We start from the raw sequence: 10,640 nt of genomic DNA, 5'->3' as shown, positions 1-10,640 counted from the left end.
GTGTTGTGGCTTTATTCCGTTGTGTTGTGGCTTTATTCTGTTGTGTTGTGGCTTTATTCTGTTGTGTTGTGGCTTTATTTCATTGTGTTGTGGCTTTATTCCGTTGTGTTGTGGCTTTATTCCGTTGTGTTGTGGCTTTATTCCGTTGTGTTGTGGCTTTATTCTGTGTGTTGTGGCTTTATTCCGTTGTGTTGTGGCTTTATTCTGTTGTGTTGTGGCTTTATTCTGTTGTGTTGTGGCTTTATTTCCTTGTGTTGTGGCTTTATTCTGTTGTGTTGGGGCTTTATTCCGTTGTGTTGGGGCTTTATTCCGTTGTGTTGTGGCTTTATTCTGTTGTGTTGTGGCTTTATTCCGTTGTGTTGTGGCTTTATTTCCTTGTGTTGTGGCATTATTCCGTTGTGTTGTGGCATTATTCCGTTGTGTTGTGGCTTTATTTCGTTGTGTTGTGGCTTTATTTCGTTGTGTTGTGGCTTTATTTCGTTGTGTTGTGGCTTTATTCCGTTGTGTTGTGGCTTTATTCCGTTGTGGCTTTATTCCGTTGTGTTGTGGCTTTATTTCGTTGTGTTGTGGCTTTATTCTGTTGTGTTGTGGCTTTATTTCGTTGTGTTGTGGCTTGTTTCCGTTGTGTTGTGAACTTTTGTTTGCTTTTTTAATTTCGTTGTGTTGTGCACTACTGGGCTACCGTAGTTTTTCGAGTACAGACGGCAATTCCCTGTTCACACAAATCTGAGAAAATGACTAAAAACAATGTGTTATTTATTCCAGGCCAGTAGTTGGCGATGTCACTTTGTAAAGAAACACTATGCACCTATAGGGCCCTATCATACACCCAGCACAATGCGTTTTTTGCTAGTTTCAGCCTGACGCAGTTATCATTTTCACGTCTTGCGCCACGTTGTTTAAATAGCAAATGCATTTGTGCCCATTTGTGTGTCCATGGGTGTGCTGGTCTGAAAACGAGGTGTGTTCAGGCGCGTTACTATTTTGAGGCAACTAAATTGACCAACAAAAACCTGGTCTAAAGTCAATGGCGCAATATTTGTTTTGTTATTTAAAGAGCGCATTAGTAACATGTGGATATATGCGGGTGCACAATGCACGTACACTCTGCTTTACCATCATTTCTTGTAAAATGTATCTTTGTTTTATTTACAAGTTAAAAATAGCTAGTATAATAACTAGTGAAATATTAAATACTGTGTGTGTTTTTGTGGTGCCATCAGCCAAGTTTTGTCATAATGTAATTATGAGGCTCTAGTGTGATTTAATCAAATGACGTTTACAATTCGGGTAATTGACTGAAAACAACATGGCTGCTGCATCTTTAACCAATGGGTCATATTATGGAAAACCCAATTTCCCTTTTCTTTTACAACGAAAGGATCCAGTATAGGCATACTGTAATTTTAATCATCTCTAAAAAGGTGTGATGTCACAGCTATGAGCTACAAGCACACTAACATAGGACCACATTTTCACATATATTCACTAGTCACGGTGAAGTAATGAGGAAGTAAGACACTATTATTATTCCTAAACACCAGGGGCCATATTACAGAAACATCCTGACACCGTGCCGATTTCAGTTAGAAACCTGTCAGATCTTAACTGGAGATATGAGGCTTCAATAATTTAGCACCAGATGAAAAAGATACTACTATTCATATTAATATCTAGACATCCAGTGAATGTGAATGTGAATGTGCTGTTCCTGGTTATGGGGAAGCCACTATGTCTCTGCATAGCTTTATGGAGGATCCCAACCTTACACTGCAGAAAAAAAATTAAAAATACTGTGAAAATGCTACAGTAAAAACCTGTTAAAACGTTAATGGACTGTACAGTATATGGTGGAAAATTGTAAATGGTTTAACATCACATTATTTTTTACTGTAAAATACTGTCATATGATGTTTTGTGCAAGTAAAAACTGGTGAAAAACTGCAAAAAGCAGATTCCCAGAAGACCCTGTGTGACAAAGGTAAAGCATTGGAACTGCCTGTGTAATTCTAAAGGTCACCACGATTGGAAAACAGTCACATAAAATTTAATTACATTTGTTTTTGTGCAAGAAACCTTGACTGACATTATAAGTGGATTTCACAGCAAAGAAAAACAAAAAGAAATGTAAAAAATTTTTAGAATACGATCCCTTTAATTCAAGTTATTTGCACAACCATTAAGGAAATATTGGTGGAGAAAGATAACACACTTGAACATTAATTTGTCCGGTGATCGTGTGCTTTTTGATTTACCACAGATATGAAATAACCAATGTTCGGTTTTAGTAATTTTTTATTAATATGTGCTGATACAGGGTCATACTGACCTGCAATGACGCAAACGCTTACATAAAACCATCCCCTTTGGCCCAAACAGCTGTCAAAGCAATGACGGTGAGAAATAAAACACATATCATTCTTCAGTAAAAACAGTAAATCACATTAACCCTCCTGTTACACGGGACCCAAGCATTATAATTTAATATAAGAGTTGGTCAAATAAAACCATGATATCAGAACAGAAAAAAAAAAAAAAAAAAGAATGAAAAAGATACATAACCTCAAATTACAGGATCATTAGCATGGACTTTGATGACTCCTTCCCTTCCCTCCCATGCTTGTTTCTCATTTTATACAATGCCTAATACTGCCCGGTCACACAACAATGTACTTATATGATAGTCCAACTTAAGAAGGCCTAATACATTCTAGGGTGATTCTGTCCCCTGCCCTCTTTCTCAAAACCACCAAACCTTGACAGGAAATGAACACAATGACTGGGTGTTTCTTAAAGAAACTTGCTGTATGATAAGGTGGTGATTCCTCTAGAAGACCAGTTTACACCCACCCATCTTCTGAGTGCTGGCCCAGTTAATATGCAAACACACAGTCAAAGACATGCCCAAAAGAAGCTACAAAATGCTTCAGATTGACCAAACTTAAATATGTAAAAATGCCCTCACTTTAAGATTTTTATATCTGCTGAAAATTTCTGAACAGAGTACAAAAAACTACCCAGCTCATGTGTTAGTGTTTTGTGATCATGGTAGAAACACTGTTTTGGGAGTCTGTATTACCCAGAGCTCTGTGTTCTGGTGTCACCCTGCTAGACCGAGCCATTGTTAAAGACTGACGGACAGCTGGTTAACAGTTAACGGCATGAGCCTCCCCAGTGAGTTCATGTCACAGTCTCAAAACTACAGTACAGGTGCTGTTTCTAGCACAGACACACTTCAAGAGACCAAGGACAAGTTAATACTACATTATTAGTGTGTAGACATCAGTTTAAAACTACTTCTTGCCTGTTCTCTCCATGATTGTGACTGTTACCCCTTTTCCATCGACACAGTGCTGGTGCCAAAGCCCAGTCAGTCCACACATTTCCTTTGAAGAAAAAAAGGAGATTCTAGGCTCCACAATGCCCCCCTAAATTGCAAACCAACAACAAAAACAACAAAAAAGTCATTTTTGTCGCACTTAACAGCCTCTATAACAATTGTAATTTCCTTGTCAATCTGAAATAAAATGATTTTCAATAATGGATAGTTTCAACAAATGCTGATATTCCTGCAACATATATCGCAGATTATGGCATTAATTTGAATGATATTATTTAGCAGAAGAAATATTTATTTTGATTATTATTAATAAATGTAACTATTTATCTTTAAACTTATTGCTGTTGCCATCATTTTCGACAATAAGCACTCAAAACTGTGCTTTACAGTGATTTTACTACGGTTAATGGAGTTTTAGGCACTCTGCCTCATGTGATGCTCTGTCTCTTGTGGCTTATTGCTATAATTTACAGATCTTGTACATGAAATGACAAATTTAAAGTTGGTATTATTAATCATTATTTAAAAGATTTATTTAATAGATTTTATTAAAATTAACCTCCTTTACAACAAATTCAGCTTGAGATAAAGACTGAATGAAATTAAATTACTTCAGATGGTAAAACACATTCTCAAAATTGTAAGACTAAAGGCGTGGTCATTTTAACACAATTTCCACTGGAAATTTCCTGTACATCTATGATTGAGCCAGAGGGCTAAGCTATGAGAAAGTTATGAACAAACGTTCTTTAATAAAACATTCATTCAAAGTTATCTGGTCTTTAATAATGTTCTCAAAAGTTAACACAGAAACCTTTATACATTGTTCAAGGAATGTTTTTGAATGTTCACCTAATGTTATCTAAATGTTACTACTTGTTTCAGAATGTTCCGAGAATTTTGAGAAGTTCCATGTACACTGTTCACACAGAAGTCACTTTTAAACCAAGCAGCTATCTGTTGGTCGCGGTGACGATTTTTTGGGAAATCTGCAAAGGGGGATTGCACCCAATTGCACTGATTCCTACTGAAATGACTGGATTTTGCAAAGGTAAATGTGACTGCACCTTTAAAAGACAGAGGCTATGTAGCAAGCAACATAGTTATGTCATTGTTCAGATCTAAATTCATTGGAAATGCAGACCAGTTGTGAGAAAGGTTCATGCATTCTTCTAACACAATCACCATTTCGATGGTAAGGGGGTAAGCAAGCTCTGTTTGAATGGTCTCTTTTTTGGTGGCTGTGGTGGAGTTAAAATACGGCCAAGTTACAGCGACTGAGAGATGCCAATAAAACATGTCAGATAACTCCAGGGGTTCTCTGTGCCTGTCAGGCGTAGTGCGGCCGAGCAAGTGGGGTGCTTTGCCCAGGGCTGATGCTTCATGTTGTTTTGACAGCAGTGAATGACTTGGTCATCACTCTCTCTCTCTCTCTCTCTCTCTCTCTCTTTTTATATCTATATCCTACTATCTGGACATCAAGTCAACATGTGGCTTTAAAAGTGAAGGGGATGGCTCGTGATCAGAGATCATGACTCTGGCTCTCTGGTGCCAGGCCCAGCTGAGGATTGGGATGACAGCAGGGTGAGAGACTGTCAGATCACAGGAGAGCAGGCGAGGGACAAGGGACAGGGGTCTGGAAAGAGGACCTTTATGTTTCCTCTCTTTCTCACAGGCCCACATTGAATCTGCACTTCAGGATTTTCAGCAGAATTGGAATACACAACTCCCTCCTCCCCCATCTTGAGTTTCATTATTAAAACCCCACTGAGACTTCATAAGTAGTTTGGTACTCCTAAACACTGACGAAATGAACTCTTAGAAGATATACACTACTAAAACGTACTTTCTTTACTGGGAAAACAGACCAAAATATATTTATGTCTCATCTTGCACTCATGGGCGTGTACATTTTTATCCAATCAATTACTCTAGAATCAGAATATTCCTCCCTCTGATTTCACCTGTCAGCAAATCATGGATCATGAAAACTAAAGGCTACTGGTTAAATAAAAAGGGACAAACCCTTTGACATATCCAGCCCCAACTTCATGTTTCAAAAGAAAATGAATCAAAATAGGAAAGAATACCATATTTGACAAGCAATTTCTTCTTGTTATTTTCATATTTGGCAAATTTCATTACCATTTCAGCCAATAATAAGAGCCTTGCACTCAATAACTAATTTTAACAAATTGGGAAAAGCAGCAGATTCCGTCTGGCCTGCTCATGTACTCTTCCATTTGAATGTGAAGACATGAAAATGAGGCTGATATGATGAGCAAATCAGGGTGATTCCTTTCATATCTAAAGGACAGCAAACACAAGTGCTCTCAAAGAGCGAGAGGGGGGAAAGACAAAAGAAGAAAACCCAAAGAGCGGGAACATGGTGGGTTGACTTCGCTAGATTATAGCTCTTAGTATTATTATGATAATCAGGGGTTGTATGGGGATTTTGGAGGTGGTAGCAGTCCCTCGGAGCGGGCTTTAGTCTAGCAGTTTACTACAGCGCATAATCACTGTCATTATCACCATATTCAACACTGTACTATATTATCCCTTCAGTCCCATGTAAACAAAGCCTTTGACTAACATAACAAATCTTCCCACATTAACGCTCAGCTAGGAAAGCCATGTAAAAATAATTTGGTGAGCTAAGCAGGAAGGGAGAGAAGGGTGTAGGCAGGGGGAATGCGGAAGAAGGGTCGATGGGAAATAAAAGCAAGCAAGGGCAGAAAACGGAGAGATGCACAAAACGTGACGCACATCAGATTTCTCCAGGGATGGAGGGGGAGAGGTAAACAGCATCTCCCATGGGCCAATGCAGCAGGGTAAGAGGGTAAAACAGCAGCGCTATGGTGCCAGGTGGGCAGAGGGCCATGAGTCAGGAGCAGATCTCCTTAGAGGGCATCCTAAGCCCTAAGAGAGCCAGTTCACAATGGTGTATGACAATACATTCAAACGGTCAAACCTGCTGACCAGTTGAAGCTGGTCCTACTAATCAACAAGGAACATTTTTGCAAGAAAAGCAAGAAGAAAAAAAAAAAAATCTGTTCAGGTCATTGCTTTAAATAAAAGCTGATCATACATGCCTCGGGCTAAATATAGGACCGGGTGTACTAACCACCTTCTGGCCAGCACACCGGTGAACATACTGACCCTGTGTCAATCAGTACAAGTTACCATGCAATGAATTGCACACGTCCCCTTAGAAGACTTACAGTAGTAAGAGATAGAGAAAGAGAGAGTGCAGATAGGACATACATTCAGGATTCACAATGTTCTGACAGTGAGTGTAGCAGACCTTCTCTATTCTCTGTAGGTCTGACATCACCTCTTTCATTAAACATAGATACTCACCCCTGCTCTCTCTCTTTCTCTCCATGGCTATGTTTGTAATGGCATACTAGCTTACTACTTACTGCATAGTATACACTGTAGTTTAAAACAATAGCAGCTGGAACAGTAGACAAATGTTCCGCAATAAACATTTCAAACATGCTACACTGTCACATGACCTCACCGTGTTGCATGTTGAATTCAGTGAGTGATGTCTAAATAACATTGGGAATAAAATAAGTTATTTGGCAAATGAAATGTCTTTAGTTTTGGCAGTCCAATCAAATAATAATAAAATTTACAGACATTTTCAGCTCATCCATCACATAGGAAATGAAAGGTCAAGTAAACCACATTGCACAAGGTAAAGTATTCTATGCAGTAAACTGCCTCTATTTACTAGCATTTTACTCTTATTATTTCTTCCATAATAAGGTAGAAGAAATATTAAGAGACGCCATTCCGAATTCTGTTGTTTACCACTCATTCTGCCAAATGCACCAGGTCATTTGGGAGAAAATCTGCATATTTTGCAGAGAATACATAGTATATACTGCAGTAGTAGTAAGAATAGTATGTTAGTATGCACTTAGAAATATAGCACACTCTTGTCACCCTCACATATGCTCTGTACACAAAACCACACTGAATAAATGAATATGTGCATAAATAATCAAAACAGACAAATAAATATTAATAAATAAAACATCAGACATGAAAGAGTTGAAGATTGAGCAGACTTCAGAGAGGTGGAGCACTCATGAATACCTCTGTTTTGTTCAATAGGCTATGCAGCTCATTTGCATATGGGGATTCTAAACCACAGAGCATGTCTCACTGGTCAGATGTTCCTTTCGCTCAATGAATGCAATTATGTTTTGTTGTTTTGTTTTAAATCTCAGAGTACCTGACCGGCAAAATAACATTTAAAATACCTTTAACAAAGTCATTTAGATGGAAGCTTTAACTGAGCTTTTATATAGATATAGATTTACTCTGCTTCCTGTCCTTCTAATGCGGGTCCATGTTACCCAGTAAAAATAGCCTCTGAGACACACACACACACACTCACTCTGGTTCACAGGCATTCAAATGTTCACGTTCAGACATACACATACAAACTGTAAATCAACTGTCACACCAGGTTCAGAAACAACTGCTGATATTGTTATGTAAAAACAGTCCAATACAATCTGGGGTTTGCGACTGAAACTTTTCCGAATATGTCCCCATTTTTTGTTTCACCTAAATGTCTTATATTCTATTTCATCTAATCATCTGATATCTATTACATCCTCCAGATAAAATATAACCAGCAATACATTATGGCTGCTGTCAATCAACTCACAATGCACCAGTGTACCCCAGAGGCACAGTGTATTCCCCTTTCATTCATGTCAAACACTTCCTGTCTGGGAATGTTGAAGGTCAAACATTACCAACAATGTAATGGGTTATATTACACAAAAATTGTGCCAGGATTTATCTCGTTTGTATGTAAAATCCTTCTCTTTCCGTCTCTCTGTCTCTCTCTCGCTGTCTCTTGGCAGACAATTAGATTTCCTGGCACCACGGTGCTCCAGGGCAGGACCGAACTAGGGCCGGAGAGAGCGAAAGAAAGAGAGAGGGAGAGATCGGTGTAGTGTTTAGGTCACAAACTTCAAAACATCTTTATTTTCGACTCTTTTCAATTTCTGTTGCAGTACAAGAATGGTTTTTCATAGTATTTGATACTTTTTTGTTGCTTTTGTTCATCTATGTACAGGAGACGAGTAGAATAAGACTTGCGTTTGCTTTTGTGTGTTTCGTATGTACAGAGGTCGGACTCGAAGGATGGCTGGAGCAGTAGCAAAAAAATTCTTCTAGCCACAATAACACAGGTGATACAGCACGTCCACCTACAACATCCATCAGTGATTCGGAGAGCAGCTTCAGTCCTTAATCCGCCCCCATCCGTGGATCTGAGACAAAACCCTACAGAGTTTAATTCATGAGAGGTCCCATGGTCGAGCGGCTTCAAACGACCCAGTTGACGATGGGTTGTGTCCTATTGTCCAAACGTCCCCCCCAAGTTCCTAGTCTCTGTGGTTGTTCTGTACAGAAGAGTCAGTTCAGAGAGAGAAATAAAGGCAACTCCACTGAGGCAGCTTCCCGCTACCTGTGTCTGAACAATAGTCCTTGTTTTCCTTTTTCATGAGCATATGTTCACACTCTTTATGTTCAGTAACAAGCACTTCTGTGAGTGTGTGTGTGTGTGTGTGTGTGTAGATTCCAGTTTGTGTCCTGGCTCAAAAACAGTTATTTTTGGCAACACCAAAGAGCTTTCAGAGAGATTTTTGTCACTTGCAGTAATGGCATACCCCCATTTCCTCGCGTAACAGCTCTCATCAAATAATGATGGAGAAAGACAGAGAAAGGTAAGTGAAGGTAAGGAGTTACGCAAAAATAACATTTTAAAGATGTGACATGAAATAAAACACAGAAATAGAAGTCAGGTGTGATTCTTGACGATATTTTTGGAGCAGAGAGAGCTGAAGGCGGTGACGTCCATTGAGAGAAGGCAGATAGTTGGACTTGCTGTTTCTGTATGTGTGTGTGAGGAGGGAGGAAAAATGATGCTGATGAGAGAGCAGAGTGGTTACACAGCACTTCAGAGAGCCTGCTGCCATGGAGACAAACCTCTCTGTCGCTCTCCCTGTTTAGGCTTTCCTTACCTCTTACTTCAAAACAAATGAAAGAGCTAAAAGGCAACCAGACATACGGAGGGCTTCAGAGACAGGAGAGAAGTCCATCATCGGCACTTTGCTTCAGACCCTGTGGTGCTCTTACTCCTTCACCTCTTCCTTGTAGTCACAGGCTTGTGACCAACTGCATCTGTCCATCTCCCTCGCTATGGGGGGGCTCAGGGGCGGGATGGGCTTCAGTGCTCGGTCTCCTAGGTGGAGCCTGGTAGAAGGTCTGCATGGGGGCTCCGCGGGAGCCTATGGCAGGCCGACCGGAGCTGTAGTACAGCTCCTCCGGAGGCTGGGCTGAGCGCGGAACCACTTCTAGTGGCTCTGGGCTGCTGTCAGGGTAGGGTGAATCTCGTAGGTTGGTGATGCTGGTGTAGAGGGAGTCCCGCGCAGGCGAATCGGGAGCTCCATTGTGGCCGTGGCCTGCTGCGCTTTGGCCGCTATGACCGCTGTGGCCCAAACTCTCGGTCAAGTCAGCCGTGTAGCTTTCAGACTCTTCTGGGTCACTCTGGTAGAGCACAGACTGAGCACGCTGAAGCAGCAGAGGCTCCTCTAGAGCCTTGTACAACAGTTCCACATCCTGTGGTGTGCGCTGACGCGCTTCTCTCGAACAAAAGTCTTCGTCGTCCTCCATGCCTATCGCCGGCTCGGGCCCGCCTCCACCTCGCCCCATGCCCATGTGCCCGTGTCCTCTGACCAGGCTGCCACATGTTCTGTCACCGCCCCCAGCCCCTCCAGTGCCTCGTAGATTATTATGCACGAGTTCAGATATGATCATCTTCTCGAATGCCGCAGCATCTGAGAGGTTCCTCCGTATGCCACCGAGAGTTTCTGAACTGCGGGGGTTGAGAAGGGGAGGGGGGCTATCTCCACCTCCACCTCCCAGGAAGTCACAGCTTCCCCCAGGAGCACCTGAACCCCCGACGCTGCGCAAAGAATAGCTGTTGTTGAAGTTCCCGTTCAGAGGTAGCGTCTCCATGCCTCCATGATCTCGGTTCTTAGACAGTGTGCTCTCTGTTGAGGGAGCAAATGAGAGCAGGTAAGCAAATGAAAAAGAAGAGGGAGAAGTGAGCACTTCATTACCTATTTTAATCAAGACGGGGATTCACAGCAACAGAATCCGGGATTAAATCAATAATGGGGAAAGCAAATTCCATCACAAGATTAATAGGCTTATGGACAGAGGCAAGTTATTACCAGGGACGTAAATTGTGTACATAGAAGCACAG

General features: G+C 41.0%; 1 protein-coding gene across 2 annotated transcripts in view; it reads right to left on the bottom strand.

Moving 5' to 3' along the window:
- Positions 1-2,135: 2,135 nt before the first annotated feature.
- The window catches only part of adgrl1a (adhesion G protein-coupled receptor L1a), a 113,677-nt gene continuing 105,172 nt past the window's right edge, over positions 2,136-10,640 (bottom strand). For both annotated transcript variants that reach the window (XM_048167280.1, XM_048167348.1), the window contains one exon: positions 2,136-10,425. In XM_048167280.1, the coding sequence (XP_048023237.1) occupies positions 9,530-10,425 (896 nt within the window). In that variant the 3' untranslated portion in view covers positions 2,136-9,529. The remainder of the gene's footprint in view (positions 10,426-10,640) is intronic.

Source organism: Megalobrama amblycephala, linkage group LG1 (assembly GCF_018812025.1).
Source record: "Megalobrama amblycephala isolate DHTTF-2021 linkage group LG1, ASM1881202v1, whole genome shotgun sequence".
In the NCBI taxonomy this organism is placed as follows: domain Eukaryota; kingdom Metazoa; phylum Chordata; class Actinopteri; order Cypriniformes; family Xenocyprididae; genus Megalobrama; species Megalobrama amblycephala.
Note: the sequence above shows the minus strand (reverse complement) of the source record. Positions and strands in the feature narration are given on the sequence as shown.